The following is a 14,978-nucleotide window of genomic DNA, read 5'->3' as shown; positions in this document are numbered from 1 at the left end:
ATTTGAATAAACATGCGGTGTGTTTGCCATTCAGGCAGCGAGAACATGCTGTAGGTGTTAGATTGATGCCTCGGTATGCTATACAGTAAGATGCCTCCTCCCTCCAGACAGATCCCTATGAACAAGCAGTCTGTCAGTTTCCTTTTGACAGAATGTCAGACCTCCAAATACAGCCTTTAGGCTCTGGCTGAAGCACCAATGAGCGAACAAACATGGCATGGCATGGCATAGCAAGACATGGTTGCTGTGAGCATGCAAGCAGGCAGTAAGAAAGCCAGTGAACCACCCTAAGGTGCAGCCCGCCCCAATGTGTGAACTGGGTTCCAAGGTAACAAAGTGTGAAGCTGGATGAACACAGCAGGCCAAGCAGCATCTCAGGAGCACAAAAGCTGACGTTTCGGGCCTAGACCCTTCATCAGAGGCACTGATGAAGGGTCTAGGCCCAAAATGTCAGCTTTTGTGCTCCTGAGATGCTGCTTGGCCTGCAGTGTTCATCCAGCTTCATACTTTGTTATCTTGGATTCTCCAGCATCTGCAATTCCCATTATCACTGTGAACTGAGTTCCTGTGCCTGGCCATAAAGTGTCCTTGCAAAAGCCTTTCAATGCTACTTACTGGTCAATTCTAGTTGCTGGTGTACCTTGCAATGTAGATCTTCCTAGACATCCTGCCAGGGAATTCCTGGAGGCCTGGCATTCCAACCGAAACTCCAACAAACACAGTGAACTGGACCAAATGTACAAACCACCAAAAAACAGAACCTGAAGAAATGCCAACCACCTCAGTAGACCGAGGCATATAAATAACAAGTGGACAGAACACCAACACTTCATCGAAGGTGCACTGACAATGTTACCTAGCAGGGAGACGAAATGTCTGCAATCAAACACAGTGGCTCGGCGAGCAAGTCTACAACCTCATTCACAACCTGAGCTACAAATCTTCTCAAAAACTGTAAGTGAAGAAGGTTATCAAAAATTACAGAGGGATCTTGATCAGATAGGGACGTGGGCTTGAGGATTGGCAAATACAATTCAATACAGATAAGTCAAACACTCCTCAGGACATTACCATTTACAAAATGATAAGGTCCTGAGGAGTATTGTGGAACACAGAGATCTAGGAGTACAAGTACACAGTTCATTGAAAGCAGCATCACGGGTAGACTGGTAGCAAAGAAGGCATTCGACATGCCGGCCTTCATTGTCAAGGCATCCAGTATAGGAGTTCAGGCGTTACGTTAGATTTGTATAAGTCGTTGGTGAGGCTGCACTTGGAGTACTGAATTATAGGGAAAAGTTGGCCAGGATAGGACTTTATTCCTTGGAACATAGGAAAATGTGGGGTGATCTTATTGAGGTGTACAAAATCATGAGGGGCATAGATGAATGAAAGCATATAGTCTTTTTCCCAAGGATGGGGAATTGAAAACTAGGGGTCATAGGTTTAAGATGAGAGGGGAAAGATTTAAGATTGACCTGAAGGGCAACCTCTTCATTCAGACTGTATATATGGAATGGGCTGCCAGAGAAAGTGGTTGAGGCAGGTACAATAGCAACATTTAAAAAACATTTGGATAGGCACATGTATAGGAATGGTTTAGCAGGATAGGGACCAAATGTGGGCAATTGGAACAATGGAGTGGACATCATGGTCAGCATGGACTTGTTTCCATGCTGTATTACTCCATGATTCTTTGACTGTCTGTGTGGAGTTTGCACATTGTCCCCGTGTCTGTGTGGGTTTCCTCTGGGTGCTGTAGTGTCCTCCCACAGTCTGAAGATATGCAGGCTAGGTGGATTGGTCATGCTAAATTGCTCATAGTATCCAGGGATATGTGAATTAAGTGGATTAGCCATGTGAAATGCAGGATTACAGGGATAGGTTGGGACGCTCTTTGGAGAGTCAGCACAAATGTTTTGGGCCAAAAGGACTGTTTCCACACAATAGGGATTCTATGATTCCTCTATCTGATTTGTTATTGAATTTGCTCACTCTAATTTACTCTCTTTCCCAGGCCTTCCTGTATTTCTTTCTTATTCCATTCACTTCATTGCTCAGGAAATTCATTGCCGATTCTGTTATTCACCAAGGTCCCACATACCCTTTTGCCCTTGCTGAGTCATTACTTGCTCGCATTTCTGGCAATTTTGTTGACAGTAGTGTGTTGAGTTGAAAGATTTAGAAAATAAATCAACTAATCAGGTAAGCTGTGAAAATCTCATTGTGGTAATTCTGGATCTATATGCACTTCTTTCCAAATGCAAGATAATACTATTCATTAGAATTTGGATTTAGCCTAAGTCAACAGCAAACTGTGATTAATTTTTGAAAGCTCTTGCAGCGCAAGTTGCATGCCACTGTTTTGACAGTGTATTTGTTGTTTTGTTACATAAACCTATTTAAATATATGTTTTTGCTGATATGAATGTCATCACAGAAAGTGATGCACCATCATGAGATTCAGTTCTCTTGCAGTCAACCAGCATTAGTAAATTGAAGCAACAACTATTGTAAATTAAAGCTTAATGTTCAATCTGTATGGCTGCCATCCTGCTTCTTTTGATTAATCTAGAATGAGGTTAATACCACAGGTGTGTCACCGTTCCCAGTCTTCAATATCAGAAGACAAACCAACACAAATGAGGAATGAGGTGTTTAACAGAGAGCCAAACATAAAAAAAAGACAGTGAGCAAAGTCAATGAGATCATTCTATTGTCCCTATAACTTCACCTCAGGGTCTGAGAACAAAGCAAAACTACATTTCAACTCACTTTTCCTTTAAGTGTAACAATGCCAAGAAGGTTGGCATATCAATATAACATCACAAGATCTATTAAATGATTCTGTGGAAGCATTTCTGAAAATATATGCTCTTAAAAGTTCAATTTGCGCAAGGCATTTGTTTGAGAGAGTGAAATGCAGAATGTATGCAAAACATAATTATATCCAAGGCTCTAATCATGCAAAGCTGTACGCTGTTGAATTGTCCATAGAATGTATTGAAAGCATCTGCTGTTTTGGTTTTTAAGTTTTGACACAGATTTTAGCGCTGGAAGACTTTTGTTGATGATTGCTGCACATGGCACAACCAAATATAAATCAGTGCAGTGATCCTTCAAAAGCAAGTATATGTCAGAAGTAGACAGAAAACACAAGAAATGAAAATCCCAAGTAACCATCTCAGCCAAAACTTTATCATTTGGACTGTCCCATTCTGTTTGCTGCAGAAACTCTTTGGGGGCAGATCAGCCCTTGCAGTTATTTACATACCCACGAAATCTCTACCAAACATCAGATGAACATTGTCATCATTGCTATGAAGGATGAACAAGAAAATCTGCATTATGTTGGTCTAAAGTAGCAAGCAGATTCATACTATATAAAGATCCTAGATCACATCCTGGCAGGTACAGAAAGTTCTAATGAGCTAACTATATGAATAAAGATGAGATAGTTACTACTATGTTCAACAGGGGATTCAAGACAAAATTATTCACAAAGTGAATAGTTAGAAGGTGGAATCAACACCCAAGGAGGAGCAACTGAAAAACATGGATGTGTTTAAGGAAAAACTGGCTAAGTGTACGACAGGGAAAGGAATAGAACATATTGATAGGATGAAATAAAAGGTGGGAGCACATATTGTTGATAAGGCTAGATGAAGAGGATGGGAGAAGCATAAGCAAGGACCTGGGCCTTTTTGGTCAGTGTCAATTCAGTATGGAGTTGGAAGAACACAGCAGGTCAGGCAGCATCAGAGGATCAGGATGTTTCGGGTCAGGACCCTTTGTCAGGATCTGCTGTGTTCCTCCAGCTCCACACTATATTGACCTCTGACTCCAGCCATCTGCAGTTCTTGCTATTGCCTTTTTGATCAGATCTGTTTCTGTGCTATAAAGATTTTTAATAGTTAAGAAATAATGAGGCTGTAGTTTACAAATAATATCCTAGAATATTTTACTGAGACTTAGCTGGTCACAATCAGGGCAGCAGAAATATTCCAACTATTAGTATCAGGTTAAGGATAGGAAAATAGATCAGAGTTCTAACTCCAGATTGCTAGCTAGTGATAGACAAATTTTGGCTCTTTCTTCATAGTTTAATTGAGATTTATTTTCTCTCTGCGCTATTAAGCTATGAGCCTCTATAAACATTAGCCAGTGGCACCTCTGAGATCAAGAGCACATAAGGTCTTATCACACATCAGTGAATACTGAAAACCAATCTCCTGCATCCTGGAATTCAACAAAACATAATCTCAGTAAAAATATACAAAACACATAAATATGGTGACTGATAAAACAAGCAACGCAACAAAGATATATCCACTCCTCAGAATTTCTGTAATTTCTATTATTATGAAATTCTCCCTGCTGTTTTGTCTTGTTTCATGCTGAAGTGGTAAAAAGAATATAAAGTAAGATGATCATGCATTGGACTGCACTGAAAACAGTACAAGGTCAATGCCTCTTTTTTTGTTAAGTTAGTAATATCTTTTTCTCAGGCTTGGTTTAACTCTTTTGATGAAGCTTTTCCCAGGGTTGAGTGTGTAACAGTACTTTGCTCAAATAACAGGATTATACTTAATAAAACTGTTTAGTTCATATAAAATGCCATTCAATACATCATAGATTTATTTTGTGGCTCATGTTATTTAACATGCAACACCAAATGTGTCAGGGTTGAAGAATATCCATGATGCATGACTTCAAGCTGTATGCTTGTGTGTATGAGACACAGTAGCACTGCCTATACCCACACTTAAATTAGCATACATTGTATGGACTAGCAGTGTGCAATAATTTCAGCAAAGGTTGTTAAAAACTAACTTTTTTCTTTCTCGTGAACCTCAATTTTCAGTGGAATCAAACTAATTTGATGCCACATTCTTGCATATCAGAGTAACCCTATTCAACAAGGTCACAGGACCTTGTTAAAGAAAATTATATTACAGTCCAAGCAGCAGTTTACTTCAACAGTCTGGACTTGTACCTGGGGGAAAGATAAGCAGGTGTCCCATTTCTGATTTCTATCCAATGATCTTCTTCAGAGCCGTACATGGAAAGTTCTGTTTGCAAATGTCAGATAAAGACAAAATGGGATTGATTCAGCGCTCTCCTCAATAAAACACCCAATGGCCAACCATAGTCTAGGGTCTCACTTGGATTAAGTCATTGAGATTTGGTGCCATATGTAGAACAGTAAACAACCATTTTTTTCAGGATGGAAGAGCAGGAAATTGTAAAGGAAATACAATTTCAAACTTGCTTGTTCTAACCATTGTACTATTTCTCTACATACAGTATAGTAGCACGGTTTGATTTATGTCAATTTCAACAAATTTCATAGAAGGCCTTTCTGTGAGGCCTAACAAGTCTTCTTGCACTAGCTTATGAAGTTCGTTACATCAATTGATTATAGCATCCCTCTAAAGCGGTCCTCGCCTGATTCATCCACTAACCATATGCAGAAGAACTTGCCTCTCTTCTGATATTATGGGCTAGACTGGCATCCCTGATATGTTAACCATCTCTAAACCCCAGCTGAACATCTGGTCATGCATTGGCATTTCACAGTTGTCCTTCACAAGCAACATCATTGCATAACTGCCCCCAACACATGCTACTCCTACCGCACAGCCGCCCTGGTTGACAATATAATCACTAGATCACAAAGCTTACTTGTCCTTAGCAAAATCCCAACTTACCACCTTGTATAAGTCACTGCTATTCTGTCCTAAATGTCTACTGGAGCCCAGCATTCTGTAATGTCCAATAGTGGCATGGTGGCACGGTGGTTAGCACTGCTATCTCACAGTTCCAGGGGCCTATGTTCAATTCCAGCCTTGGGCGACTGTGTGGAGTTTGAATGTTCTCTTCGTGCCTGCAGGAGTTTCCTCTGGGTGCTTCGGTTTCCTCCCACAGTCCAGAGATATACAGGTTAAGTGGCCTACCCATGCAAAACTGCCCCATAATGTCCAGTGATATACACAGTCTAGGTGGGTTAAGAATCATAAATGGGGATTATAGGGATTATGGGGATAATCTGGGATGCTCTTCGGAGAGTCAGCGCAGACTAAATGAGTTGAATGGCCTCTATCTGCACTGTAGGGAATTTTGTGGTTTTAATGAGGGATCATAACATACAGATAAGCATTCAAATAAATTCAAAGATTCTTGTCATCAGAAACACATCAATTTCTTGCTTGAATGTCTTGATTGATTCGGCGTCCAATGCACTCTGTTGCAGTGGGTTCCACAGATCCACAACCCTCTGAGAGAAGTAGTTTCTCCTACCTCAGTTTTGAACGTACTTCCTCTCACTCTATGTCTATGATGTTTTGTTTGATCTTTGGATCATTTATTTACAATCAACAGATATGAATATGAATAAAATGAACAGAGGCTCTATTTTGCTGACACAGTACAAATGAATTTAATACATATTGACTGTCTTACAATCCAAGATAGTTTGTTACACCCAGCTGTCATCTGCTGGAAAATAGTGATAATCAAGGCCTGTCTGGCTTGCAGCACCCGGTCTAGCTGAAACCTGTCATGCACATGGAGAGCTTCCTTGTTCTCAATGTCCTTTTCCTCCTCCTCAGAAAACAGTTCCTAGTCTCCCAGTATCTCAGCATCTGGCACCTGGTTGCCTGCTCCACTTGTGCAGGCATAGCAAGGCAGAATGATTCAACACACCTTGCCCAGAATACATTGCAAAATCACTCTCAGACTGGTCCACGTAGTAGAACCTCATCTTCAGAAGCCTATCAGCTGCTCCACCACGGCCCCGGTTGAAGCATGGGCAGCATTATATCTGCGCTCTGCATCAGTTAAGGGGTTGTGCAATGGTGTCAACTGCCATGGTTGCAGTGATTAGCTTTTGTCTGCCAGTAGCCAGCCTAACGAGACTCCCATTGCAGCAACATGACAGCTTCAGTGTGTGTAAGTTGTGGCAACTGCCAGGGTCACAGCTGCTCACCTCAAAGAGGGAGAACGAGTGATCAAAGAGCATTCAGACATAAATGGAATAGAACTCTTTCCTGTTGAGGAATTCTACAAAGGAGATACAGCCCTCTCAGTGTCATAGGAACATAAGGAGTTAGGAGTGGGAGTAGGCAATTTAGCCCTTCGAGCTTGCGCTGCCATTTAACAAGATCATGGCCAGCCTTATTCTGGTCTCAATTCCACTTTCTTGCCTGCTCTCCATACCCCTTTATCTCACATTTCATCAGAAAATATCTATTTCTTTCTTGTGTGTGTTGATTGATTCGGCCTCCATTGTACTCTGGTGCACTGGGTTCCACAGATTCACAACTCTCTGAGAGAAGTAGTTTCTCTTCAGAGATAATGGGAACTGCAGATACTGGAGAATCTGAGATAACAAATTGTGGAGCTGGATGAACACAGCAGGCCAAGCAGCATCTTAGGAGCATACAAGCTGATGTTTCAGGCCGAGTCTAGGCCCGAAACATCAGCTTTTGTGCTCCTAAGATGCTGTTTGGCCTGCTGAGTTCATCCAACTCCACACTTTGTTATCGTAGTTTCTCTTCATCTTAGTTTTAAACCTACCCCTCTCACTTTATATCTATGACGTCTTGTTCAAGACTGTCCCATAATGATGAACATCTGTTTAACTTCCACCTTTTCAATCCCTTTTAGCATTTTATATACGTCAATCAGATTCCGCCGCCTCATTCTTCTAGACACCAGTGAGTACAAAACCAAATTATTCAACAGCTCCTCGTATGACAGTCCTTTCATACCTGGAATCAATCTGGTAAACCTCCTCTAAACTGCATCCAGTGCCACCACGTCCTTCAAGTAGGAGACCAAAGCTGGACGCAATACTCCAGGTGTGGTGTCAGCAACATCTTGCATAAATGAAACAACACTTCTTTATTTTTACAATGCAATAATTACCACGATTCCACTAGCCTTTCTTATTTTATGCTGCACCTGCAGGTCCACTTTCTGTGATTCATGCATAAAGACGCACAGATCCCTCCACCCTGACACACTTTGGTTCTGCCTACCAATAAAATAATAGTTTGCCCTTTTATTTTTCTGGTCAAAATGGATAACTATTTATCCATATATTAACCACTCCATCTGCAGATTCTCCAAGCCTATCAATATCCATGTTTAAACTCTTATCTTCTCATCACAGCCTGCTTTCCCACCTAGATTAGAATCATTTGCAAATTTTGCTATGTTATACTCTGCCCCTGCATTTATATAGATTGCAAATTGCTGAATTCCCAGAATTGAACCTTGCGGCAACCCATTAATTACAATTTGCCATCCAGAGAAGAACCCATTCATCTGGATACTCTGCTTTCTGTCAGTCAGCCAATCCTCTATCCAAGCCAATACTCTTACCCTTAACCTCCTGGATCTAAATTAATCTGACTTAAATTAAACCTTTAGGTTGGAAGGACTGGGGTTGATCTCCTTGAAGCAAAGGCAATTAAGATTATGATTGCCTTGAGTAAGGGCAAATAAAGGCAAATTCTTCACATTAATTGATTAAACAAGGTCTAAGATTTAAGATTAGGAAATGTGAGGAAGACTCTTACATACAATTTGTATGAATGACTGTGCCCATGAGGGTGGTGGAGGTGGAAACAATCAATACTTTCAAAGGAAATTGGATGGGTAGTTGAATGAAATAAACTAAAAGGGCTTTGGGATCGATTTGGTCAGTGGGGGTGACTGAACTGACCCACAGGGAGGTCCCATGGACACCCTGGGCCATGTAACCTCTTTCTGTTCCATAAACAAGACTATGACTTTTTAAAAAAAATTATTATAAAGCAGAAATAATGGAATACAGAAAAATAATGACAGGATCCTTCTCTAACTTAAAAAAAATGTGATAGTACAACATTCAAACAGTTGTACTTTTATTTTAAAAAAAAGACAGCAAAGGCTCAGGCCAGATCACATTTCACTCTTTGTTTATGTCAGATATCATGTTTTGGTCTGTGAGTAAGCATGACACGCAGTGTGGCATCTGTAAACTGTGCCAAGTCTGGCAAGTGCAGACGCCACATCGATGATAATGATCTCTGGGATTTTATACCAGTACACTTTAGTGTTATGGACATGTGTAAATGTTAAATGATACGAGCACCCACCAGAAGAGAAGGGCAACAGATGTCATTTGGTGTCAGGTAACAGTAAACAGCAAAAGCACAAGGGGCTTCTGTTCTTTCTCCCTTTTGGAAAACATCACGCAATGAAACATCTTTTAACTTCTTTTCAACAGCTCATTTTCATAGCAGGATATAAGATACAACTGTACCTTTTCCCTCAGAACAATTATGAAAGCTCAGTTTTTTTCAGGTTTTATTTTTCTGTCCTAAACTGTGTAAATAGTGGCATGTCAGGCACTTGTTTAAACATTTTGCTGTGTCACTGCCTTCTGGGTAATGCACTGGAATAACCCAAGGGTAGATAAATCTACAGAGTTCCCTTTCGGAAAGCACTGCCATTTCACTCTAGTACTGTTGAAATTAGAAATTCAATGAGGGTAAAGCTGCAAAACAAAACATATGTTTGATTGACGTTTCATTTTATGCAACAGTTCACTTGAGTAGACTATACCACAGGGCAAGTCATTTCTTCCAAAATTAATGAATGCACTTTGAGGAGAAACAAGGACGATAAGAGCTATAACACAAAATTTATCATAGCTTGCTTTTGAAAACAAAAATCTGTCCATCTGGCAATGAACGTTGAGGTTTCAGAAGCTGTTAATTTGCTGGGTGTTTTGAGTACATCTGAACATGATGCAGATAGGCCAAACATAAGAGGTAGTTTCAACATGAAATGTGCTGTAAAATTTTCCAGTTAAACCGTACCTGTAATGATTTAAAATCACCTGATGCACACGCTCCCAGAATAGCAGCACCCACCAAAACGGATTCCTCCTCCTTGGCAAGGACAACTGGCATGCCTAAACAAGACACACGAATGCCTGCATTATACACTATACAATTTAGAATATACTGAAAAACATTATGTTGTAGTAATCCTCGTCATTTTCTATATTTGAATTATTATATTACATTAGAGATGGCACAGTGGCTCAGCGGTTGGCACGGCTGCCGCTCAATGTCAGGGACCCAGGTTCAATTCCAGCCTTGGGAGACTGTGCAGGCTTTGAATATTCTCCCTGTTTCTGTGCAGGTTTCCTCCAGGTGCTCTGGTTTCCTCTCACAGTCCAAAGATGTGCAGGTTAGGTGGGTTAGTCATGCTAAATTGCTGTTAGTGTCCAGGGATGTGCAGGGTTACAGGAATAGGGTAGGATGTGCTCTTTGGATCAGTGTGGACTCAATAGGCTGCATGGCCTGCTTCCACACTGTACAGATTCAATGGAATATTTTGTAATACACATGAACTGATCTTAAGTGTTGTGTAGTGTTAACTGCAGCACTGCTGTTTTCAAACAATACATATTAGTTCTTGCGTAGCAGATGATAAATTTTTAATTACAGATTACACAGAGGAACAAAATAAAGCAGTGTGAACAGAACTGATCAAACAAGGCTAATGATAGTACATAATTAAGTGATCTCTAAATCAAGAAGATGATCCAAGCCAATCTCATTTAGTTTATTTGATTTAATTTATAAATATTTGAACATTGCTGAAAAGTGAGTCAAGCTGCCAAGATAACAAAATGTGAGGCTGGATGAACACAGCAGGCCCAGCAGCATCTCAGGAGCACAAAAGCTGACGTTTCGGGCCTAGACCCTTCATCAGAGAGGGGGATGGGGTGAGGGTTCTGGAATAAATAGGGAGAGAGGGGGAGGCAGACCGAAGATGGAGAGAAAAGAAGATAGGTGGAGAGGACAAGAGAGTTGCAATGGGAACTGCCAAAGCTTTTTATGTTTCACTCTTCAGGACAAATGCAAAAATGACATATTTCAAAAGACCGTAACAATCTATACGACAGGAGAAAAGTGTCTGACCGTTTGGTAATTTAGCTCTGGTTGGCTGAGGCATGGGTACAGGGAAAGCAGTGGGAAATGGAACTGAATAGGTACTTTGCCTCGGTTTTCACAGTGCAGACACTAGCAACGTAACAGAACTTCAAGAGAGTTGGGGGCGGAGGTAATGTAGTGGCCATCACTAAGGAGGAGGTGCTGGGGAAGCTGCAAAGTCTGAATGCAGATGAATCACCCTGAGTAGATGGACAAAACCCCCAGAATTCTGAAGGAGATAGCTAAGGAGATCAGAGAGGGATTTCAGCAATCACTGAAATCTGCGAGGGTCCCAAAGGATTGGAAATAGTTGATGTAACACTGCTGTTTAAGAAGGGAGGCAGAAGATAGGAGGTTATAAGCCGGTTAGTCTGACCTCGGTCATTGGTAAGATTTTAGAGACCATTATTTAGGATGAGGTTGTGGAGTACCTGGAAGTGCATAGTAAAATAGGGCAGAGTCAACAAAGCTTTGTCAAGGGAAGGTCATGCCTGACAAACCTGTTAGAATTCTTTCAGGAGGTAATGAGAAAGTTGGACAAAGGAGAGCCAGTGGACAGGATCTATTTGGATTTCCAAAGGCCTTTGACAAGGTGCCACACGAGAGGCTGCAAAATAAGACAACAGCCTGTTGTGTCAGGCATGAAGAACTGACATGGATAGAGGAATGGTTAACTGGCAGAAACGAAAGAGTAGGATAAAGGATTCTTTTCAGGATGGCAGCCAGTGATGAGTTCTGCAGGGGTCTGTATTGGGACAACTATTCACATTAAACATTAATGATCTGGATGAAGGAACTGAGGGCATTGTTGCTAAGTTAAAAGATGATACAAATATAGGTAAAGGGACAGGTACTCTTGAGAAGGTGGTGAGGTTGCAGATAGGACTTAGGCATGCTGGGCGAGTGGGCAAAGAAGTCGCAGATTGAATGCAATGAGGCATAGTATGAGGTCATATATTTTAGTAGGAAGATTACAGGCACAGACTATTTTCTAAACAGGGAAAGGTTTTGGAAATCTGTAGCACAAAGGAACTTGGGGGTCCTAGTTGAAGATTCTCTTAAGGTTAACATGCAGGTTTAGTTGGCAGATCGGAAAGCAAATGCAACAGAAACTGAAAGAACTGCAGATGCTGTAAATCAGAAGCAAAAACTGAAATTGCTGGAAAAGGTCATCAGGTCTGGTAACATCTGTGGGGAGAAATCAGAGATAACATTTTGGGTCAAGTGGCCCTGCCTCAGAACTGGTCGCTTGGCTCACTCGACCTGAAACATTACCTCTGATTTCTCTCCACACACGCTGGCAGATCTGCTGAACTTTTGCATCAATTTCTGTTTTTGTTCGATGCAAATGCAATGTTGGCATTCATTTCAAGAGGGAAGAAAATGAGAACAGAGGTGTACTGTTGAGGCTGTATAGGGCTTTGGTCAGACCACTTTTGAGATATTATGAGCAGTTTTGGGTCCCGTATCTAAGAAAAGATATCTTGGTGTTGGAGAGGGCCCACAGGAAGTTTACAAGAATGATCCCAGGGATGAAGGGCTTGTTATATATGGAGTGGTTGAGGACTCTGGTCTGCACTTAATGGAGTTTAGAAAGATAAGGGGGGGTGGTGGGGATGTGATTGAAACTTTCAGGATACTGAGTGGCCTGGATAGAGTGGACATGGAGAAGATGTTTCCACTAGTAGAACAAGGCCCACAAGCACAGACTCCATTTTCTCCCCTTTGGTCCAGGAACTCCCCACCTATGTCCGTGACACCACCCACGCCCTCCACCTCCTCCAGGACTTCCAATTCCCTGGCCCCCAACACCTCATATTCACCATGGACGTCCAGTCCCTGTACACCTGCATTCCGCATGGAGATGGCCTCAAGGCCCTCCGCTTCTTCCTGTCCCGCAGGCCCGACCAGGCCCCCTCCACCGACACTCTCATCCGCCTAGCTGAACTCGTCCTCACACTCAACAACTTCTCTTTTGACTCCTCCCACTTCCTACAGACTAAGGGGGTGGCCATGGGCACCCGCATGGGCCCCAGCTATGCCTGCCTCTTTGTAGGTTACGTGGAACAGTCCCTCTTCCGCACCTACACAGGCCCCAAACCCCACCTCTTCCTCCGGTACATTGATGACTGTATCGGCGCCGCCTCTTGCTCCCCAGAGGAGCTCGAACAGTTCATCCACTTCACCAACACCTTCCACCCCAACCTTCAGTTCACCTGGGCCATCTCCAGCACATCCCTCACCTTCCTGGACCTCTCAGTCTCCATCTCAGGCAACCAGCTTGTAACTGATGTCCATTTCAAGCCCACCGACTCCCACAGCTACCTAGAATACACCTCCTCCCACCCACCCTCCTGCAAAAATTCCATCCCCTATTCCCAATTCCTCCGCCTCCGCCGCATCTGCTCCCACGATAAGACATTCCACTCCCGCACATCCCAGATGTCCAAGTTCTTTCAGGGCCGCAACTTTCCCCCCACGGTGATTGAGAACGCCCTTGACCGCGTCTCCCGCATTTCCCGCGACACATCCCTCACACCCCGCCCCCGCCACAACCGCCCCAAGAGGATCCCCCTCGTTCTCACACACCACCCTACCAACCTCCGGATACAACGCATTATCCTCCGACACTTCCGCCATTTACAATCCGACCCCACCACCCAAGACATTTTTCCATCCCCTCCCCTGTCTGCTTTCCGGAGAGACCACTCTCTCCGTGACTCCCTTGTTCGCTCCACACTGCCCTCCAACCCCACCACACCCGGCACCTTCCCCTGCAACCGCAGGAAATGCTACACTTGTCCCCACACCTCCTCCCTCACCCCCATCCCAGGCCCCAAGATGACATTCCACATTAAGCAGAGGTTCACCTGCACATCTGCCAATGTGGTATACTGCATCCACTGTACCTGGTGCGGCTTCCTCTACATTGGGGAAACCAAGCGGAGGCTTGGGGACCGCTTTGCAGAACACCTCCGCTCAGTTCGCAACAAACAACTGCACCTCCCAGTCGCAAACCATTTCCACTCCCCCTCCCATTCTCTTGATGACATGTCCATCATGGGCCTCCTGCACTGCCACAATGATGCCACCCGAAGGTTGCAGGAACAGCAACTCATATTCCGCCTGGGAACCCTGCAGCCACATGGTATCAATGTGGACTTCACCAGTTTCAAAATCTCCCCTTCCCCTACTGCATCCCTAAACCAGCCCAGTTCATCCCCTCCCCCCACTGCACCACACAACCAGCCCAGCTCTTCCCCCCCACCCACTGCATCCCAAAACCAGTCCAACCTGTCTCTGCCTCCCTAACCGGCTCTTCCTCTCACCCATCCCTTCCTCCCACCCCAAGCCGCACCCCCAGCTACCTACTAACCTCATCCCACCTCCTTGACCTGTCCGTCTTCCCTGGACTGACCTATCCCCTCCCTACCTCCCCACCTATCTTCTTTACTCTCCATCTTTGGTCCGCCTCCCCCTCTCTCCCTATTTATTCCAGTTCCCTCCCCCCATCCCCCTCTCTGATGAAGGGTCTAGGCCCGAAACGTCAGCTTTTGTGCTCCTGAGATGCTGCTTGGCCTGCTGTGTTCATCCAGCCTCACATTTTATTATCCCACAAGCACAGTGTCAGGTTGAAGGGATGACCTTTTAGAACAGAGATGTGAAAGAATTTCTTCAGCCAGAAGATGATGACACTGTGGAACTCATTACCGTAGAGGGCTATGGAAGTTAAGTCATTGAGTGTGTTTAAGACAGAGACATATAGGTTCTTGGTTAGTAAAGGGATCAAGGGTTATGTGGAGAGGGCAGGAGAATCGAGTTGAGAAAGCATCATCCATGATAGAATGGTGAACAGACTCAATGGGTTGAATGGTCTAGTTCTGTTCTTATATCTTATGATCTTGTGGTTGATGGTCACCAAGCCTGCAGACAATTAAATAAAAAATGTAAGCCTTGAACATTTTCCTTTTGTTTGCAAAG

At 43.2% G+C, this 14,978-nt stretch overlaps 1 protein-coding gene across 6 annotated transcripts in view; it reads right to left on the bottom strand.

The window, feature by feature from the left end:
• Positions 1-14,978, bottom strand: part of fggy (FGGY carbohydrate kinase domain containing) — a 490,678-nt gene that overhangs the window by 36,715 nt on the left and 438,985 nt on the right. For all 6 annotated transcript variants that reach the window (XM_048538754.2, XM_048538757.2, XM_048538755.2 and 3 more), the window contains one exon: positions 9,873-9,967. In XM_048538754.2, the coding sequence (XP_048394711.1) occupies positions 9,873-9,967 (95 nt within the window). The remainder of the gene's footprint in view (positions 1-9,872; positions 9,968-14,978) is intronic.

This window comes from Stegostoma tigrinum, chromosome 8 (genome assembly GCF_030684315.1).
Source record: "Stegostoma tigrinum isolate sSteTig4 chromosome 8, sSteTig4.hap1, whole genome shotgun sequence".
In the NCBI taxonomy this organism is placed as follows: Eukaryota; Metazoa; Chordata; class Chondrichthyes; order Orectolobiformes; family Stegostomatidae; genus Stegostoma; species Stegostoma tigrinum.
The sequence above is the reverse complement of the archived record's forward strand: the minus strand, read 5'-3'. Positions and strand labels throughout refer to the sequence as shown.